The sequence below is a fragment of the Calypte anna genome, chromosome 2 (genome assembly GCF_003957555.1).
Source record: "Calypte anna isolate BGI_N300 chromosome 2, bCalAnn1_v1.p, whole genome shotgun sequence".
Lineage (NCBI taxonomy): Eukaryota > Metazoa > Chordata > Aves > Apodiformes > Trochilidae > Calypte > Calypte anna.
This window is the reverse complement of record NC_044245.1, coordinates 55,809,746-55,830,848: the sequence shown is the minus strand read 5'-3', so window position 1 is coordinate 55,830,848 and position 21,103 is coordinate 55,809,746. Positions and strand designations below refer to the sequence as shown.

At 38.3% G+C, this 21,103-nt stretch overlaps 2 protein-coding genes across 2 annotated transcripts in view; one reads left to right on the top strand and one right to left on the bottom strand.

Moving 5' to 3' along the window:
- Window positions 1–979: 979 nt before the first annotated feature.
- ASTE1 (asteroid homolog 1) lies at window positions 980–6,002 on the bottom strand. The gene is made up of 4 exons (XM_030444490.1): window positions 4,673–6,002; window positions 2,760–2,970; window positions 1,718–1,913; window positions 980–1,450 (listed from the first exon to the last, which is right to left on the bottom strand). The coding sequence occupies exons 1-4, from the start codon at window positions 5,975–5,977 to the stop codon at window positions 1,156–1,158; spliced, it is 2,007 nt and encodes a 668-aa protein (XP_030300350.1). The 5' UTR covers window positions 5,978–6,002; the 3' UTR covers window positions 980–1,155.
- Window positions 5,940–21,103, top strand: part of NEK11 (NIMA related kinase 11) — an 88,647-nt gene continuing 73,483 nt past the window's right edge. Inside the window, exons 1-2 of the mRNA XM_030444489.1 lie at window positions 5,940–6,173; window positions 11,507–11,761. Coding sequence (XP_030300349.1) covers window positions 11,592–11,761 — 170 coding nt within the window. The 5' untranslated portion in view covers window positions 5,940–6,173; window positions 11,507–11,591. The remainder of the gene's footprint in view (window positions 6,174–11,506; window positions 11,762–21,103) is intronic.

The window sequence follows — 21,103 nt, the reverse complement described above, 5'->3', positions numbered from 1 at the left end:
CTTCAAGTTAGTCACAAGATTTAAGTGAGTTATTTCTATGTGGATAGCTGTCAGATTGGGAGATGTAACCAGGACTGAAAATGGAGCAGATGATTATGCAGGAATCAAGCTTGAATTCTGGTAAGTAATGGGCAAAACTTTGATTAAAGGCGGTAATAATTGCTTTCCTGATTGTAAGGAAAGGTATATGGATTCCTAAGGAGAAAAAACACAACTGTCAATTATTTCACACAATGAAAACACTGGAAAAAACAACTGCTTTATAGGAAAAGAATCTATGTAAACTGACTAATTTTGCTGGAAAGTTGGCTAATATGAATCAATGAGAAATATGATGTAGGATTTTTTAAAAGTAAAAATTATTTTTGCTATTACCATGCTGATAAGGGTTTCTTGAGTAATTTGTGTACATTAGGGCCAGTTTAAAATGTTAATTTTGTAGCCACTAAGAGAAATGGAGGTTAACTTGAATGACACTAATTTGTTAATGGCAGCAGATACAGGATTATTCTGAATTAACAAACCTGCTAAAACTTGCTACTGTGTGACAGCTTTGTGTAGGCAGGTTAGTATTTAGCTCTTGCTCAGATACCAAACCTGGGAGGAACAGAGGCTGAAGTATCTCCCCAACTATAGTTCACTACCTATAATACTGCAAGAACAACTTAGTTGCCCCCAAGAAAGCTAGCTGTCCCTGAAAGTAAAAATACTTTACTTGTAAAGACTGATACCACAGTGTATTAAACTTGTCATTTTCATTTTAATCCCATCAGTATAATTGTAATTACCAGGTTCCTCAAAAACAAGCTTAAAAATCTGTTTTTTTGGAAGTTAGGAGTGCTCAGGGAGTTGGAGGGGTAGACAAATACACATATTCAGGAAAATAATTCCTCTGACATGCTGAACAGCTTTGCTCTTCTGTTCAATTAGACTCATACCTTTAAAGAAAAACAAAACATAACTTTTATTCAGCACTTCTTTAATCAGAATGTTACAAAAAAAGTAAACAAAACATTTCCCAGAGCAAGATTTGCTGGTGAAGACTTGAACCAGGAACTTGTGTGAAAACATCTGAGCACATTCCTAACAGCTGCCTATTTTAATACAATTTCTTCCATCTACATGGCATTAAAAGTTACTCCAGGAATAATGCTTTCAGTCATCCACTCCAAGTGATGCAAACCTATTACCACTGCAAAAATGCTGAGCTTCTGCTACAGCATACCTAACAGCTTTTTTTTTCTTTTTAGATGCTTTCTTCTTTTTGCAGGACTCAGATTTGGGCTTGATCATCTTCTGAAAGAAATCTGGAGGTACAGTTGACTCCACTGTATTTAACAATGCTTGATAAAGCCGAGTCATTTTTGGAGATGAACTAAACAGATTTTCCACTGAAGGAGTTGATTTAAGCTCTTGATACAATCTGTGCACAAGGGTCCCACTGTAAAGCCTGCTAAAAGGAAGGAGATAATCCTCATTTGGAATCACACCTCAGGACAGGTACAGAAACACGCTGCTTACTGACAGAGCATTAACTACAAAAGGATACAACAATGTGCTCTTAAGGGATACCTATTCTATTTTTCTTCACATAGTCTCTTTAAAGAAGGGAGTTCAAATATAGCAAAATTGGCCAAATGAGTTTGACACAGAAAAAACATGTGAACACAGTTTATCATGGGTTTGTGTGGAAAACAGGCCTTTAAAACATCCTTACCTCCTTAGGTCTGGCTCAGAGAGAGGAGTGCAAAGTAGCTGGTTGAGATACAATCCCATCTGAAGACAGCATTGCCACTGGCAAAAACTGTGTGCAGCATCTAAATCAAAGTCTTTATATTGCAATTTCTTTTCTTTCCATTTTAGAAATTCATTATATGCAGTACTGTCATCTTCAGCATGTACAACTATGGGATCTAGGTGAGAAATGAAAAATGACATGCAAATAAATGTTCTGCTGTGAATGGCAGGAAAGGTATCTACAGCATTACAGGGTCTTCAGACCCTCCAGTTTCATTTCAGGAAGCACAAATAATGTTTTCAAGTGTCTCAAACTAAACTTTAAGACATACATTTGTGTAAAAACTCAAGTATGAACATCCATGAGAATCTGAAATTGTCAGTTCTGTTTGTTAGATAATTTGCTACTCTGTTCTGTGTATGAATACATTCCACACACACTCTCCATCTCCTTCCCACTTGTGAGGCAGATGGCAACTATGTCAGTCCAGTTTCTGTAACCTAGAACACAAAGAAACTGTATAACCCTGTCTTGCATTATCTTTGCCATCAAATGAAGGACACCTCAATTTCTGTAAAAATTTAGCACTTGAAAATTCTCTCAATGCAAACTGCCTGTACAATTCAGTATTTTAAAGTACAGACATTTAAAAAAAAAACTCATGAGGAAAAATATATTGGAATACATCAATAGTAGTTATCTTCTGATGCTAGGTTAATGTAATTTTTTTGTTACTCATCTAAATTGATCTCTAGTACTAAAAGGAAGCATTTAAAAATGCAAATTTATGTTTTACAAGATGGCAAAGCACTGTTCTACCTATATAAAACATTACATTTATATCTAACAATATTTTTCTGCTCTGTGTCCATGCAAAGAATATGCCATCTCAGGCTACAGTGTAAATTAATGCTAATTCATATGAATTTGAACAACTTGCCATGAATAAGGAAAAAAGAATTATGGTATAGATTTTCATAGTAGCTGAGTATCTAAAATTGTAATTTTTTTGGAGACATACCTGGATCATTTATTATCCTGTGCAGTTCTTCAAATACTATCATTAGAAGTAAAGCCTTTAATTGATGCAATTTAACTTTTGGTTCTGAACAACGTATCCAGTAACAGGTTACTGCAACAGGGAGTTGTAAGTGACTGGGGATAGATTCCAGGAAATTAATTTTCACTCCCAGAGTCCTGAACAAAAGCATCTGACGGCATGATGTGGGCACCTGAAAAAAATTCAAAAATTGGAGTGAAAATATAAAGGTAAGAGCCTTTATTCCAAAAGGCAAATAAGCTTTTTTAAAACCAGCTAGTACTTCATGTTTTCCTAAACATGAGTTAAACTCCTATGTAAAAAATTGACTTGCTTGGAAAATCTTATAACTAAAATGCATTAAATTACATTGATATGGCAAATATCTATATTTATATACAGAGGAAAGCTTCATTTTGTGCTTCTTTGGCGCTGCCTTTTCTTTGTGAGATGTAATGGTGATGTCTGCCTGTGATATGTTGAAAACACACCTTTAATCACAATGAAATTTTAAAGTATCAAGTGTGCATTTTTCACCTGCAATGTATTAATTCCTAGCACATGTTCCCTCTTTGTTGTGCTATTTAACTCTTAAAAAGTGGTTTTATAAATCATGTCCTTAACTTAAGGCATGCAGCAGAATCACAGTGGGCTGTTCAATTGTAACTGGAGTGCTTTATGAATCTTGGTTAGGATGGTTTTGCCCCTTCTTAGGCGGCCATCCCCACAGTAGAAGACAAACTGAAATCAGTTTTGCCTTAAGCACTTTAAATGCAGAAAAACCTTTCTTCTTCTAACCTTCTGTTGAATGATAATTCCCATATATCCAGATTCTTAAGTTTTTTCATATTGCTTGTTTGAAAGGCCTGTAACAATAACCTGTACATAACTTTTGGATCCATAGCTATTTGTAGTATCTAGTGGTCATAGCAGTGACAGGCTGACAGACTTGGTTCTTAAAAGAAATAGCCACAAGCAAATGATGAAAACATGTAGCACAGCCCACACACAGAGATGTTGATATGAATGCCAGAATGGACAGCACATGTGGCTTAAAAGTGCAATATTAAGACACACTGTATTTCCAGATATTTCAGAAATCACTGCATGCAGAACTTCACTCATGCCACTTCGGGAATGGTGCATTACTTTCCATTCAGAGCACAAGTTACAAATGTAAATTTAAAATAAGTTTAAATTTAAAAATAAGTTTAAATAAAATAAATTTAAATATTTAAATATACGGAATTGCTAATGGCGACTAGAACTAACCTAGCACAACTTTCCTTTGATTAAAAGCTGTTTTTCAGGTGCAGTTCTGTCAGTCAAGCAGCAGGGGTCCACGTTAGCAGGATGCATACTCGTGGCAGGTAATATTGCTGGACAGCTGCAAGATTCATACATGAAATAACGGTGATTTTTAGTAAAAATGCGCGGGTCAGATTTTGTTTCAGACCATTGCTCTGAAACATCCGTAGCTTGATCAAATATAAATTAAATTTTGTAGTTTTAAATGGCACATGTCTAAACTTCATGAAATTCAGTTCCTTTATATACTTATAAAAGAAAGTGTCAGTGTGAACAATACATACTATGAAAAGAAGGGCTTAGAATGGAAAATGTAGGTAATACTACATATACACATGACCACTTTTCATATAATTTGTCTTGGTACACCTGGGGGCAGGGTGGGAAGAAGGTAAAGGCAATCTGTGTAGCTTCTCAAGTATCACAGGGAAGCTCAGATCCCAGTAGGTACCTCTGTAGTAAGAAATTACTGAGGTGGCTTAGTTCAGGCATCACACTTAGCAACCAGTGGGCAAACCTAGGTCCAAACTATTTTTTTGTCAGTTGTTATACACTGTTAACTGTGATCTGCTGTGACAACCATTTACCTCCATTAACTTGTCCAAAGGAAAATGATCATCACACAAATCTGTGGGTAAGCTTGCTGCTTGAACAAATATTTTTTTAAGTGTCTTTTGGAGTCTATCAAATTCACATACAACTGGCAGCTCGTGGGTCTGCTTACTTGGAGAAGCAGCTTCAGTACTTTGAGGTGTTTCCAGCAGAAGTCCATAGATAACTTGTCGAATAGGCAAAGCTGTGCTATGTGCACTAGGTCTCTGCATGTTCTCCACCTGAACGTGGAGGAAAGTACTCCTTAGTATCAGGGCATCGCTGATGAAGGGGGCCAGCTTACCTTTTGCCAAAGCATCAAGTACCCACTGCGGTAAGTCAGCATTGCTGGCAGCCTCACATTCATACTTTCCATTCTGAAAAAAGTCTTCAAGATTCACGTCAGACGGAGCGTAATCCTCCATCGAAGTGCATAGAAGGTCCCTTATTTCTTCTCTCTCGTGTTTCTTGAGGTATTTCAGCACATGGTCTACAGCTTCGCCGGGCTCAGCGAACTGCGACAGCCAGTTCAGAAGCCCCTGGAGGCGGGCGTGCTTCCCCAGTTTCCCCCCCTTCCCCAAGCGCACTTTGCAGAAGAATCCCTCCAGAGCCGCCAGATCCACATAGTCGTTCCCGTTCATGACGGCGAAGAGCGGGAGGAGGCTTTTCTTCAGAGGTCCGAAATGCCCGCAGAACTTCTCCACGGAGAAGCAGCGAGCGGGCACGTAGCAGCCCCGCGGCCCCTCTCCCGGGCAGACGCTCCGCCACTGGAAGTGGCTCAGCGGACAGTAACCCCCGGCCAGGTCGAAGACGAAGAAGTCGCTATCGAGGGAGAGGACGGGGCAGCCCCAGCGGTTGGCCAGCCCGGCGATCTCCCGGTCTGCCTCGGCGAAGCACTGCACGAAGGGCACTCCCAGCCGGCCCAGCGCCTGCACGAAGGCTTCACGGGTCAGCAGCGGCACCAGGCAGCCGCCTTCACCCCGGGAGAGCCCGTGGGCAGCCCGCAGCCTCTCGGCGGCCCTGCCCCGCAGCGTGGGCAGTTTCCTGTCGTCGGCGCCGCGCCCACCGTCCAGCACCACGAAGGGGGAGACGCGGCAGGCCCGCAGGCTGCCGAAAAAGTCGCCCACGGCCGCCGCGAAGAGGCCGTAGTCGCCGCCGCGGCGGAAGTCGGTAGCGGAGGCGAAGCACAGGCGGTGGTAGAGGCTGCTCCCGTCGATGACCAGCTTGGTGTCCCGCACACGCAGCTCGGTGAAGAACACCCCACGCTCCTCCACGAAGCCGGTCAAACCAGGGATTCCCATGGCGCCGGTGATCACCGACCCGGCCCGGCCCATCCACTCCTCCGGAAGTAACGCCGTGAGTGACAGTCAGATTCCTCCAATCAGAGCGGATCTTCTTCATCCCGCCCGCTCGCTTTGGGTGCGCATGGGCGGTGTCTCTTAGCAACGGAGCCGCACACCGGGTCCCGTCGGGGCGCTTAGTGGGTCGGCCGCCTTGGTAAGCCCCGTCTGGTTCCCTAGATCCGGCGAGGTAGGAGGCTGTGGCCCCTTCAGCTTTCGCCCCCGGCTGGCAATGCCCTGGCTCAGGCCATGCCAAAGGAGCCGGGGAATCTGGAGGGACAGCGGTCCCCACCCTCGAGCAAACGTCCCTCCCTTGCAGGCTCCACAGGGCCGGGCGCTGGAGGGGGAGAAATGTGTGTGTTGATGTGTGTGTAGATGGCGTAAAATATACCTGCCAGAGGGGTTCCCGGGAGCATCGCCTTGGTCGAAGGGGTGAGAAGGGGTCAGGGATGGAGGCATACTGCCCTCATCCCTCGGTGTGAGGGTAGCCAGGTGGGAAAGCGGGAAAACTTCATTTATGTGTGTGTGTGTCCCCTCAGAGCATGAACTCGGAGTCTTACATGGTGTATTAACAAGGTAATAACATCTGGGAGATTGCCCTAAAGGATCTCGACTTCCCGAATGTATATCAGGGAGATATTAATGAGCCTCTTTGGTAGTCCGGTATATCTGCCCTTGTTTTACCATCCCCCTGCAAAGCTCTTTTGCTACCAGTGCTACTAATAAAATCTCAGTTATTCTTTCCCTAGGAACAGTAAAAAAAACCTGAGCCAACTGAGGTAATGCTAATTTCAAATTGGTAGGTTTATAAAGATGTTGCAGAAAATAACAATGGAGCCAGTGTTCAGGAGGTCTTTGTTTTGTTTATGGGTTGTTTTTTAATAAAGGAAAAAATAATAGATTTTTTTTTTTTAATTTCTAAACAGTTTAAAGGAGGAGGCCAGTGAAGTCATTGGCGGGAAAAAATGTCAGGGTAGTAAATACTGAGGATATATGGAATTTAATTATAAAAACTGGGATTTATACTGCAAGGAGTTGATGTAAACTCAGCAAATTCAGCAAATATTGATGTATCATTGGGGTTCCTAAGGAATAAAAAGGAAACCTGATAGAATTAGAAAATGTCCTTGATTGTTAAAGAAGGTTGAAAGTGTCAGAGTACATTAGCCCTTGATAGAGAAACCTGAAGTTACATGAAGGAAATGAAAAACAGTTTCTTACTGGCATAAACAAAGGATGGTAAGAGGAAGAAGTGGAAGGGCTGTGCACTTAGCATGTGTAGCTGGAACTGTGAAAACCTAAACAGAAACTTTTCTTTAGCTTGCAACAAAAAAAGATAAAGAAAATTTAACTCTAGCCAAGGGAAAAGGAAAAAAGAAAAAACGGTGATCCTGAAAATGTAATTGTGTTACTTTTGCATCAGCAGTCTTCTGGGCTCTGGAATGGGGCTTGGGTAGGTAGGGGTAGAAAATTAAGAACATAAACTCATTAGTGAGGTGTTACCAGATAAGTTATACTGTGATTTTTGAGGAAAAGGGGGCTGGAGAGTTGATTTCTTTCAGTTATCTCCAGTGATAATTCAATGTTGTGTTGCTTGGGAAATACCTGCTCAGTGGGAGAAGACAGAGGTAAAAAATACAAGGAAAATGAGAATAAAGGTTTGAGTGAGGTCAGAGAGGCTGTCTGTGTGTATATGTCTCAAAAAAACAGTCAGTCTTAAGGCTGAATCATTCTCTGGTGTCTATTGACTCTTACGGAGCATTTTTCTCAAATAAAGTGGCTCAGCAATCTGTCTATTCTGTGCCATTAAAATGTGCCTGTGAGACCACAATGGCAGTTGCTAGCTCCTGTCTTATAACACTATTCAGTAGTAAATACCAAAGCTGTGTAAAAACCAAAATTATATTATAGCTATTACTGTTATTAAATACCAAGAGAAGCTGAAGCACATGGAGTAGCAGGTGAGAGGCAGGACTGGAAATAAAGCACAACTATTAGATTCAATGTGCTACTTGATCTCAATTGAGGTATTGCTGTGTAAAGGATTATGATATATTCCTAGGGTCCAAGTAAATATGAAAATTGGAAGGTGAGCAATATTTAGAGACTCGGCTTCAGAAAAAAAGTAGATAGCTCAGCAATGTTTGTAAGTGTCATTGTTTCTAAAGGTTACCTATTTCATAGCTACTCTGTTTTGAAGTCGTGAAGATATCTATAAAACAGCAACTTCTAGGAGAATAGAATAATAAATATGTAAGCTTTCCAGAGCTGGTAATGTAATATTTTATGGAGTTAATCTCCCTGCCCTCCACTCTGACACACCTCAACATGTTCCATTTATGCTTCTTCAGACTGACTCGAAGTTACAAAATAAGTAATTTTCTACTCTTTGCGTAGCATTTGCAATTCAAAATTTTTGTCGCTGTTCCTGTCTGAAAGAGAATATAGAAACAGAATCTTACAAGTGCTTTTATTTAAAAAATGTGCAGGATTTATATCATTAAGATGGCTTGTACTAACTATAATTTGGCTATGTTTTATATTGTAGTGACTGCACTGCTAGGCTCTGGTATGGTGTGACAGTAACTCAGCAGATGGGTATTAAAATAGTTTTTTGCTCAAGCACACGCACACATGCGCTGTTGTAAGATACAATTTTGTAATCTTCGTTTGGGCTCTTTATTAGTTAGGAAATTAAGACAGTGGTCTAGAATCAGTAGTCATACAGCTTTTAATGTAAAATTTTAAAACTAATCAGGTTGTCTTTTCCAAAATAAAAGCATTTTGATATGCTTGCATTGACCTTAAGATGCTGTGCTGAACAAACCCAGTGCAGGCACATTGCACTGCAGCAGGCAGTGCTGAGAGTAGTAGTATTTGCACTGATTATAGGGTCTTGCATTGTCTTTATTTGTTCCGGAGGATCCTTATGCACAAATGGTGGGACTGAAACCAAATGACGTGTGGACATTGTGTTTCAGTATATACAGAAAATGACAGAATCACAGAATGGTTTGAGTTGGAAGGGACTTTCAAGATCATCCAGTTCCAACTCCCCAGCCATGAGCAGGGACACTTCCCACTAGACCAGGTTGCTCAAAGCCCCATCCAACCTGGCCTTGAACACTTCCAGGGAGAGGGCAGCCACAGCTTCCCACTATATACAGATGAGAGCCACTATATTTAGGATATGGCTACTTTCTAAAAATGCATTATCTAGAAAAAACAGTTGAGCATCAGGTTCTGATTTTCTGAATATTTCTGCTGTTTACTCTGATATTTCCTTTGAGTGCATGTGGTGTTTTAAAAGGAAACTTCATAAGGCCAGTTCTTCCTGCTTGTTAGTTTGTCCCAAAACTAAGTTTGCACATGAATAGAACTGTTGCTTTAAGTCTGATTTCAAACATGTGATAAAAGAGAATCGAACAATTTTATGAGATACAGTTATGTGGAGGTGGGCTTGCGGAGCAAAGAGACGACTCAGTGTGAGTTAGCAACAAAGCTTGAATTTATTAAGCAAAGCGTTACATTTATATGATCTTGGCGTCTTCGTGGCTCATGTTGATTGGCTGCGTGTTGCTGTCCACGCACCTGTTGTGGCATTGCGATTGGGAGCTGCTCATCGTCCTTGTCCTGCTTTGCTGACCGCAGGCATCCTGTTTACAACTTTTTATCTGCCATAACTTTCTTCTTCTCAGGAGCTCAGAACTGGTTAAATACGAGTGTTTATGTGCCGTCTATGCGATGCTTTCCCATCCTGTAATTCTTCTTTGCTGCTGCCAACTCCCTTATCTTTTGCACATAGCTGATCTTTTAATAACCTTGCAGGCTCAAGGCCCTTAGCTCACTCTGGCTAAAGCTAAATAGTCAGGATTGCTCACATGTCCATTTTCTTCCAAAAACTCCCAAGAATTCCCCCTTTTTATTTTTGAGCACTCCAGACTTGCTTCATCATGCGAGATAACATGCTAGTGATACATCGCCATAAACAACATACTAATAATACAAAAGCAATAATAACTAATTGATAAGCCTTGTCTAATTAAATCTCTAAGCTATCCCCCTATCCCTAAGCGGTTTAAGCATTCATCTAACGCAGTATATGCAACAGCTAATTTTTTCATGTTATCTTAATCAATTGCATTTGGTTGTGAATCGACTCTGAATGATCAGAAAATTCATGCAACACATTCCATCAAAGTCTTCACAAACGTGACCTAAAAGCTAACAGTAAAAAGTCAGTGGCAGCATGATTTTGTAAAACTGCATGTCTGACACCATCAACATCTTTTAGCATCTGTGATAAAATATCAGAAGTTAAGTTCATCTGCTTAGCAGTGCAACAGGCTAGTTTGTGTATTTCATGATTTTGATCAATTATTGCCAAGGTCTTTTCCTGCTGCTATGTGTGGTACAAATGAAGCAGCAAGAACCCTTTCTGCTGTACCCCAAATTTCAAATTTTTTATTACATTCTGGGCCCAATTGTTGTACTGAGCATTTTGATTGAAAATGTTGTTGTTTACTTATTAGTGTTCTCATGAGGTCATGCTCTTTTTTCTTCTCTTGAGGGTATGTGCTCTCATGAGGGTATATGCTCTTTCCCCCACCTCCCTTTTTCTGTCTTTTTTTTTTTTTTTTTTTTTTTTTTCCTTCCGTTTTCTTCCAAAAACTCCCAACACAGTTACTTTTGCAAAGGGTGAGTTTGCCCTGGGGAATCTTCTCTGACTGGATTTATCCGAAGTTTTTTTTAACCAGATAATCTGGCAGCATCATAAAATATTGATGTCCCAAGCTATTGCATAAGAATTACTGTTGTAAATAATATGTGAATATTAGTGATGTAGGCCTATTCTGAGTGTAAGAAAGGAAAATGGACTGCTGAAGGGCAAAGGAAGGGGAAAAAAGATTCCCTCCATTTTGGGGGCCATCACATAGGGTGGTTATTTATAATTTGAAATTGGAAACATTCTATCATTGATAGCTGAAAAGTCCACGTAAGAAAGTTTGTCCCCCATATTCCCTATATAGGTAAAAGAGGAAGAAATTCTAGTTGAGGAAAACCATAAATTGACGGTTACCATGGTGATATAAGGACAGGTGGTGAGGAAGAGTGCTGCATCTAGGGGAACTCTCAGGTGACATACAGATGTAATTGTCCTTGCAAAAAGCACTTGAACTCGTAAATAAATCAGTATATAAGCACCTGCATATAACTTCCCTTGTGTTTTCAGTTCAGTGAATCAATTTAAGGCTGATGTAAAGGAAAGCTGACTATGTCCTATCAACGTTATTTGGAGTTTCTTTATCACATCTACTGTACAATTGAGCAACCTAAGATTCCATTTAATTTATGTTTCTCTGCAAGCTGAGCACTGACATAGAGCTAGATTAATTAGTAAGAATAATATATTGACAAATAATTTTTCTTTTTTTTTTTTTTTCTTTTTTTTTTTTTTTTTTCTTTTTTTTTTTTTTTTTCTATTTCAAGTATTTCCTGGGAACATCCATGGAAGAGTAAAGGATTTGAAACCTGCACTCATAGGAAATTTGTGTAGTTTCTGTTACTCAGAGCAATGCTGAAATTTCAAGAAACTGCTAAGCATGTCACTGTTGCCAGATTTAATTCTGCTTGTTCAGATACTGTGATTGCAAGAAGATACACTATTCAGAGGAAACTTGGCAATGGAAGCTTTGGAAGTGTATATCTGGTTTCTGACAGAAAAGCAAAACGAGGAGAAGAACTGTAAGTAAACCCTTCATATACTTTAAATAAAGATGTTTGAACACATCTTTTGTATTGTAGACATTTTCTTTGTATTTGTGTCTCATTTCTCAGTTTGTTATGTCACAGCCTTAGCTGTTTAACTTATTGAGGACTTAAGATAGGAGCAGACTTCATGCTGATTCTGCATTCCAGACGAATCTGGTTTTGTTTAAACTAGTTTATCAGACACATCTATTTTACTGTGCTTTTCTTCAAGTCCTTTTTAATTTACTTGTGCAAGACAGAATGGAGGTAGATAAAGAAATATCAGACTCTCATCTCCATAGTAATATATATACCTCTGAAGCTTTGTAACAAATAACAAAACCAGTAATAATATATGTAACTTATGGATTCCCCAGTGGAACATGTTACTAATGTAAGAGAAAGGCTGTAGAAAAGACTTCGTATTAACTCAGTTTTGAGGTAATTTTTATCATTGTCCTGACAAGAGACAGGGCGGAGGTTTCACAAATTTGCTCTTCTATGTAGCAAAATTGTTTGCTAAATGCTTAAAGCTTTATGAGCTATCTTTTCATAATTATGTCAATATATATGCACATATAGTATAATTGATGTAGTTTATTTTTGACGCCTTCTTTATTTTATAAATGAACTCTGTTCTTGAAGTTCTTTCTTCAGATGATTGTGAACATTCACACCTCTAGCATTTAATGCATATGTTTTCTTAGGAATGAGGCTGAGAGTGTCCTCTGCCATCCTGAGTATCAAATGGTATATTCTTGTTTCTTTTTATCACTCTCTTTTTGTGACAATAAGTTAACAAGCCAAAATGCTGCTGTGATTCCGTACTTCACCGTTTCATCACTAGGGGGTACTTGCGTATCACAGTTACTCTTCATTCCTCCCGAGCCTCAGAGGAACAGATCCCCCCCATTTTCTACCGCGTATATGCAAATAGTGGCAAAAATAGTGGCCTGGGTGAACGTGAAACTCCGGCAGCATAATGAGACAGAGTGTAGACACTTTCTTCTGTTTAAAAACACTATTTTTAAAGGTGGTAATATATGCTGGGCATCTCATTCTTGACAGTACTTTCAAATCAGAAAGTAGTATCTTATTAATTTGTTCTGGTTACTGCTTCTGTTATTTTCCATTGGGAAGTATACACACACACACCAGACCAGTGATTAGTGTTCTGGAGTGAGATGGTGCCACTGTGGACTTATTTCAGACTGGCTGTTACGACTTAAGGTCGCATTTCCCTCATTCTTAGATATCTGCTTTGGACAGACATATGACAACTAACTGTAAATTTAATAATAATTTCCTAAAAAGAAAAAAATGCAAGTTCTTGGCTTTAGATTTATGGCTAGGCAAGTGGAGTTTTTTCCTTCTGTGTTGGTGTGTATAAAATTAAGCCATCTGTAATACATCTACAGTAGATTTTGGTCCTGTTGGGTGATTCTTGCTGAGCATGGTTTTCATCTGAAAAGTTCCTTCAAATTCTGTGAAAACAGCAGAGCAGAGAAGAAAATGCGTGCCCTTATAAAAAGGAAGGACAGAACCTTTCACTGTGAAAGAACTTTTGCATGCACTAGATATACACAGGAGAGAGACCATCAATTTCCCCCAGCTTTAGAAGAAACTATGGTCAGAATTTATATAATCTTAGACCCAAAACTTTAGTTAAATAGAAGAGACATGTTTGTATGAAAGTAAGCCTCCTGATTCCAGTTTACACTGCATGTCTTGGCTTGTCTATTATTTGAAATTTCCCACTGTTAGATATTTGCAGACCTTCTGATTTTGAGCCACGTACTCTAACTTCACGAGACCTGTGTTTGAATTGCCTGTGTTGACACTGTCTTCCTATTCTAGTGGTCTCTAAAATGAGCTCTGACAAATTTTTATTTAAAATTGCAAACTAGCTTATCTAATGTGTAACTGAAGTTCAAATAAGGATTGGCTGTTTTAGCAAATATTTGCTGTGGTTTTAAATATTTTTCAGGGTTATAACTGAATTTAGGGGTGGTAGGTGGGGATGCACATTACCAGTTGCTCATTACTGAAGTTTTCACATTTTTTAAAGGCTCTGAGTTTACCTCTTTTAAAAAGAAAAAACAGGTAGCTTTCATTAGTTTTAAAACTATTTATTGTGTTCTTGTTTGCTTTCTTCATTTTCTTTTGTAAAAGCTGCACTAGTAGAGGAGCTGGGCCATTTCTTTGCATTTGTATGGCTTAATGTTAGTAGCAAGGGACTCAGTTTCTTTTCTAGATCCACATATGCCTGCCATGGAATACTGTCTACTTAGAATAATTCTTTGCACCTTTCCCGTTCTGGGTCCTGAGAGCGCTTTTTATCCAGTTTGCAAATATGAAATAAATACGGAGTTTGCTTGTGTTTACACAGTGAGGCTGTGGTATGCCTGGAAAATATCTGGGCTTCTACTTGAGAAATCATTCATTGATATCTAAATATTAGCAGAAACCTCAGTTTCCTGTAGACTTGCATCCTCTGTCCCCATATCCTACCCCAAAAAGCCCTACTTTTTCACCACGTTATGACCACATTCCTTTTTCTGGAATGTCTGCCCTTTCCTTTTACTTTTTCTAACTGTAGGTTTAGCTTCTCTCTTCCCTCTTGTATCCCTCCAATATTTGTATTTTCCTTCTGTATTTCCTAAATAGTGACTCAAAAGAAAAAAGTCGAGCCATGGTGGTCTCTGAGGACATGCACAGGTAAGATGACTGCTATACCTCATCTGACTATTTGGCAACTCAGACAATTTCATTGGCAAAGTTACAAGTGAAACTTAGCATCTCAGTAGTTACCAAGCCAGTGCTGTTTTATAAAACTACCATCTCAATTATCAGTTCAAATGCAATCTCTAATGGTGAAGAGAAGGAAGGCATTTCAATATTGTATCTAGGAAACAGTTTATGTGAATGTTTGTAAATTAAGAGTCACTATAGTTTTTAATTTACTGGTACATTCAGGGGAAATTTACTTAAATTTATGAATCACCTTTGAAATGCAGAACATCTGCAAGTGTTTGCTTTTGTTTTGCTTTTGGTTTTTTTTTCCCCACATTCTTGACTGGCATATGATTTTGCTAAAGTCTGTCTCAATTTCTGAGCAGTTTGTTTTTGTTTCTGGGCATCATGGAACTAGACCTACCCAAAATAATTAAATAACTTGGTTTGTATAAAGAAAATAGCAAGAAAGTACCAGTGTTTTTGTAGCAAACAGTGGTATCCCAGCAGTCACTTCTATCCCAGTCTCCCTGAGAGTGCTACAATTAATTGTAATAGGTAATTATGGTTAAAGACAAACTCTTCTAGAGCAGAGATGTACATTAAGCAGTAATCTTGAAGGACAGTGCTATTGCTTGTGGATAATGGATGTCCTAATAATTGTGCCAAGTGAAGCTCTGGGTGAAGTTTCACTAATTCATAACCATGCATAGGCAAGCAGCTGCAGTACACAGTAGGCAATAGGTACTTCTAGTTTATAAATATTCACAAGGTACTTACAAATCCCTGTGGTGGAAAGCACACGCTGTGAAGTGCCAGACTCCCCGGACTGCTCCTGTGTGTGGTAATTGTGGGGTGTCAGCTCAACTTCTGCGTCTGACTTGCATTATACCATTAATCCAGTCTCATGCTATGATTCCTTGGAAACTGTGCACTTAGCTGAATAATTTATCACATGACTTTAAATTATTTATGACTTCTTATAACAAATAAAATAAAATCTAAAGGTGAAAGAGTTTGGTAACTCCAAGTGACAACCAACAGATTGCTGTGTTGTCAAATCCCTTTTTCCTGCCTGTTTGCTTCTCTGAGGGTATTTCAAGGGAATGGTCTGAATTTGGTTCTGAATAGATTAAAACAGTAACAAATGACTCCCTGCCAGTTGTCATGTGCATGTTCATCCAACTGTGTCACTTTCCTTTTTATTTCTTGCTAATTAATAATAAAAACTAGAAATTAAAACTAGAAAGCATCAGGTCATTTTAGATTTGTGAACAGCTGTTTATGAGCTCCTTTGAAACTGGACAAAGTTACATTTCCTATCAGACCTTCCTGATGGGTGCTTATTTTTAAATTAAACTTTTCCTAGTGAACCATCTTCTGCTTGGTTCAGACAGGTGTGCCTCTGCTTCTTCATGTAAGGCTCAGGCTACTGTGTATCAGCTGAGCTCTCATCACTGCTAAGGTGTGCAGTCATTCTTGGCCAAAAAAATATAATAAGAATGTTATCAGAGAGGTCTTGTTGATTTAGCTGGAGAAGTGCAAGAAATTACTTTTCACCAGTTTTCTGCTTGAGTAGCTGAGCAGGACTTTCATATTCTGTGAACTACAGAACTAAACGCTACAGAACTAAAGAGCTGGTGTCAGAGTCCTTGCTGGAACCTCTGTAACGCTGGCTGATGCTCTTGTCCCTTAGTTTGAAAGTACATCTGCAAATGGAGGTTGTCAGAGAGTCAATCTGTGAAGGTTTTGTTTCCATTTTGGTAGGCAGTTGTTTCAAGGCATTTCCAGTGCAGGCATTTCCAGTGCAGGATCAGAGAACAGTTTGATAACCTCAGACTCATTCAAAACAGTTTTCCTACTCACTATCTCCTGCATCCCCATCAGCACCCAGCTTTTCCTGCAGCCTGGCATGGCACTGTGTGGCTCCTCCTGGCTTTTAGCACATGGAATTGAGGGCCTGCAAACTTCTCTTGCAGTGGGAATGTGACAGTATTGAAGTGCAGCACAGGTACAGAAGGCTGTACAGCCTGCTACAGTTCTGTGTCCTTCCCTCCAGTAAAGCTGCACTCAGACACAGCTATCACAAAGCTATGGTAACAGACATGCTTGTGCATCTTCTCTGAGGGATGCTCTGCTAAAACTGGTAGAACAGCAGAACTGATCCTTACAACATGCAGGAATCCAAGAAATGGACCTCTCACATTGGAGCAATTTAGAGCTGAGTCTGGAAAGTCTCTGGCCTAGATAAGTCTTTAGTGAGGGCTGCAGGATTGCTTGGTGTTGAAGCATGGATGTGAGATTTTATACTTTCTATGCTGGTGACAGGTTTGGCAATGTAAAGCTACAGCCATGCTGCAGGCCATTGCACAAGCAGTTCCAGTTCTTTTGTTAAAATTTCTAGTTTTCTCATTTTCAAAAAATATAAAATCTGGTATCTGTGTTCTTTGAAATCAAAGGGTGAGTACTCAGAACATAGCAGGGCAGAAGTTTAGCTTTTGTTCTGTAGGTGCCTATGAAAATCCTCAGCATTTTAGATGTGTTTAGTGATTTTTTTGAGATTTCGTTATATTGTTATTAGTTTTGGTGGTTTTTTTTTACCCCTCTCCTTTTGTATACCTTTCTTTGACTAAGTAACCTACTTTCTCATTTTCGGTGGGATTTGTACATCTGACTAGAGTATATTCTAACGAGGTTTTTGATTTATGAGAGTGAGAGACAGAATTCAGTTCAAACTGATTTTTAGTTTATTTTGTATTTGTAAGCCAGCCTCAATAGGAAAGTGGACAGGAACAAAGTTATTACTTCAGGTCTAAGTATGACCACCTGCCTTAAAAATACAGTATCTTTTTGCAATATCTGAATATATGTCTGTTGTATCTTGCTGCAGTTTACCTTTCTTGGCAAGGAGTTGTCTCTTACGTCTGCATCAAAGATATTGTAGGCTTTTCCATGTGGAAAGAAACTTCTGGCTTTTTGTTTTATTCACTACACTGTAATGAGAACTGCTCCAGTGAGTAGAATAAATTCAGGATTTGCTGGACAGTCAGTGTATTTTTGCTTCTTTTACTTTTGGGTTGTGCTTATGTGACAGATTAGTAAATGTAGTTGCTAGTTCATTTTTTCTCTTACATGCATGGTGTGCCCTTCTTGTGTTCTAAAATAACTTTTCAGTGTTGCTGGGTATTTTCTTCATGCACGTTTCATTGATTTCTAAGATGATGGTATCATACTCAGGACACCTAGAAAGTATTGAAAGATTTTTATCTAACAGTGATATTATATGCAATTAATTTCCTCAGCATTGCTTGAATCCCTTAGCCTTTGATTGTAAATTATTTAGTTACAACGCTTTTGTAAAACTATCAACTGCCCTTCATATCTCTCTCCCCACTTTTTTTTTTGTACCATAGCTAATTCAATACATATCAGAAATAAACATTGAAGGAGATGTCTGGTGGAAAGAGACATGTAGGGAGAGTGTTTTCTCATTAAAACTGCAGCAATTAGTGTTTGAATTACTTATGGGAATTAATTACACTGATGGGACAATATTGTTGATACAAATATCCTTGCAACGTTGAAAGGAACGTGATTCTGCTTACAAATACATTTGCATTCAGGAAACCTATTAAATTCTACAAGAGGATTCTATGGAATAAACTCATTGATATTATTAGCCTGTCTGATTTCCCTTTGCAACTCAGTTTTTTCAGAATTCTCTGTTTTCTGTAAACTGATTCATATAGATTAGGTAGTATGAGGCTTTTTATTCAAAATTTCTAATGTAAACTAATTAAAGAAGTTAAACTCATTCATATACAAGCACAATTCTTTTTGGCAGGTGTTGTAGCCTAGGGCTGGAAGTTGAAGAAATGTAACATGACAATTGTGAGATATTTAATTATCTTATAATACTTGAAAACAAAATACTGCATCCAAGTTTTATTTCTCTAGAAGTATTTCCATTTTCTAAAATGGAACATTAATTACCAGAGAGTGGTTAATAGTAAAATGTATTGAGCATATGTAATGAAATCACAACAGAGAAATGCCTGGTTTAGATCATTTGATGCTTGATGGAATTAAGTCTTCAAAGATACAAAGAATAAACAAATTATTATTCCTTGTCCCTTTTTTCTCTCAAACTCTGTTTAGGTTAATGGCAGCATGGCATTTAATTACATTCTTAAACAAGACTAGACTGTACAAAAGAGGGTGAATGAACAGTAGATGGTGATAATGTAACATGTAGAGATAAAGTATTGCTAAAAAGAAAAGTACATTCACAGATATTTAGTTTGTAGCCCAAAATTATTTTTAATAGTTTTCCTGAGTAGGCACAAATTTCTTCAGTTCACAGTCAATTAGTATTTGATTTAGTGCGGAAATGTATGAATAGGCTACAAATGTAATTATATTTTTTTTTCCATCTCAGTCAAGGAAGAGTTTCAATAATGTGGTTTTAAAAGAAAATTTCCCCTTCGTTAATCAATGTCCACTTTTGTTTTGTAATTGTAATCAGCATAGGTGACAACTCAAAATGTTCCATAGATTCAAAATAACTACATTTGAATATTTAAATTTATAATGTTAATAGATACTCCTGTGCACTAGTTACATGGCTTGTTCAGATCTGTGGAGAACAATGCAAGTATTCTGCTTTGCTTTATTATTATTGTTTTTTGTTTTCCAATGTTGCCACATGTATTTGACCAAAAATAAATCAAAGCGTGCCTCTTTGTATGTATGAGATTTTGGTCAGTGAAGAAGAAAATGATACAAGGTATTCTTTGAAACTAATTTATTTCAACTGTGTTTTCTTTTGTGATCTTGTCCCAGAAAATATATTCTTATTTCTTTGAATACTAATTAGGAACTGTTATTTTTCAAATAACCAGGAACTGTTTACATCATAGGCTGAACTGTTCAGTGTTAGTGGATTTGCTAGAATATTTGAACATTAGGCATCTTGAAAAATGTTTGTAGGTGCTATAATTGTGGCAATGAAAAGAGAATCATCCATTTTACTTATAACTTTTATGACGTCACGATTTAAAGATATTTAAGAACTGTTAAATTAGTGAATGAAAAAATGAAATTAGATTTAAGACACCTATGGGATGTTACAGGGCTCATATAACTATTGAACTTTTAGTGGATTAGCTCAGGGATTAGTTCTTGATCCTGTTTGTGAGCACTGTGAAGATAGTATAAAACAATCATTGATGATTCTTCTGGCTTTACTAATAAATCAATAGTAACTATGAGGATGACAAAGAAGCCCAGCATTTGACTTAAGAAGTTGTGCAGCAATACTTAGGTGTGAAATGGGTTTATGACTTGAGTAATAAATCAGTGATGGCCATGGAAATGATAAACATAATGAGCCTAACATTTGATTTAAGAAGCTCTGTAATAATACTGAAGCTTGAAATGTTTTGGCTAATGAGTAAACATATATATGTAAGTCGGAATGGCAACCAAGCAGTCATTTGTTTTTCATTGGAAGTGTGGTAATCATCATCTTGATTTCCCACAGAAATCAAGTGCTCTTAATTTACTGTGAGTGTTTCTTTCCTTAACTAAACACGAGTATTCATTCTTGGTAGGACAGATAGACATATACTGACTCTTTGCATTTCGTGGTCTCACCATTTCCCTATTTCCCTAACAAATTCCCTCAATTATTTGAGCATGCAGATACTGGTGCTCTAAATACAGTGGATAAAATGTAAAGAATAATTATTTTAATTTCTAATACTAAACTGCAATCTTGGAGGAAAGCCAGTTGCTGCCACCAGGCAGAAAAATCTGATAGGATTATTAGTAAAAGTGCAGCTGTATATAAGATGGGAAAGGATAAATTAAAATAACAATGAAACTAGAAGATCAACTTAAATGAAGGAAATAGATTCCAGGCAATAAACGATGACATAAAATCAGTAAAATATCATAATTGCAAATAAATGTTGAATGTGCAAATATGAGAGGTCTGAAAGGAAATGTGAGCAAACAATAATGTCTGACAGTGAGCAACTAACTTTACATGAGGAGCATAACCTGTGCACCATGGAATGTCAAATCAAAGAGATCCTGGGGTATCCAGGTGTCTGTACAGAAAGGGCAGTTCAAGTTGGGGATAGGCAGGTCTATATATCAAAAATATATTCCAGTAATATGGCATAGTCAGTGCGGAAGTTATAAACAGAAAACTGAAATTATGATTTTAGAACTACACTGCCTGTTGTAACATGAAAATCTCATCAGTTGTGTGATACCCTAGAAAGCAAGTAACTGAGAGAAGCAGTAATGGTGAATGACTTCTTCTTGCCTCTATACGCGTGGTGTCCTTGCTACTGATTTTCACAGACAGTTTTTATATGGTCAAAGCTGTTGTGCAGACAGGACTTGTGTGTGAGAGTTGTTGCCTCTCATTTTAGTCCATTTGCTGCTTGATAGATTTTTAAGACATCATTAATTAGTCAGCCACTCCTTTAATTTTTTTATTTATGACCAATTTCAGATCCAATTATAAAGCCAGCATGAGGTGATACAGTTTCACAGTATTGTACCTCCTTCTTGTACTGAGGACTTCCAGGG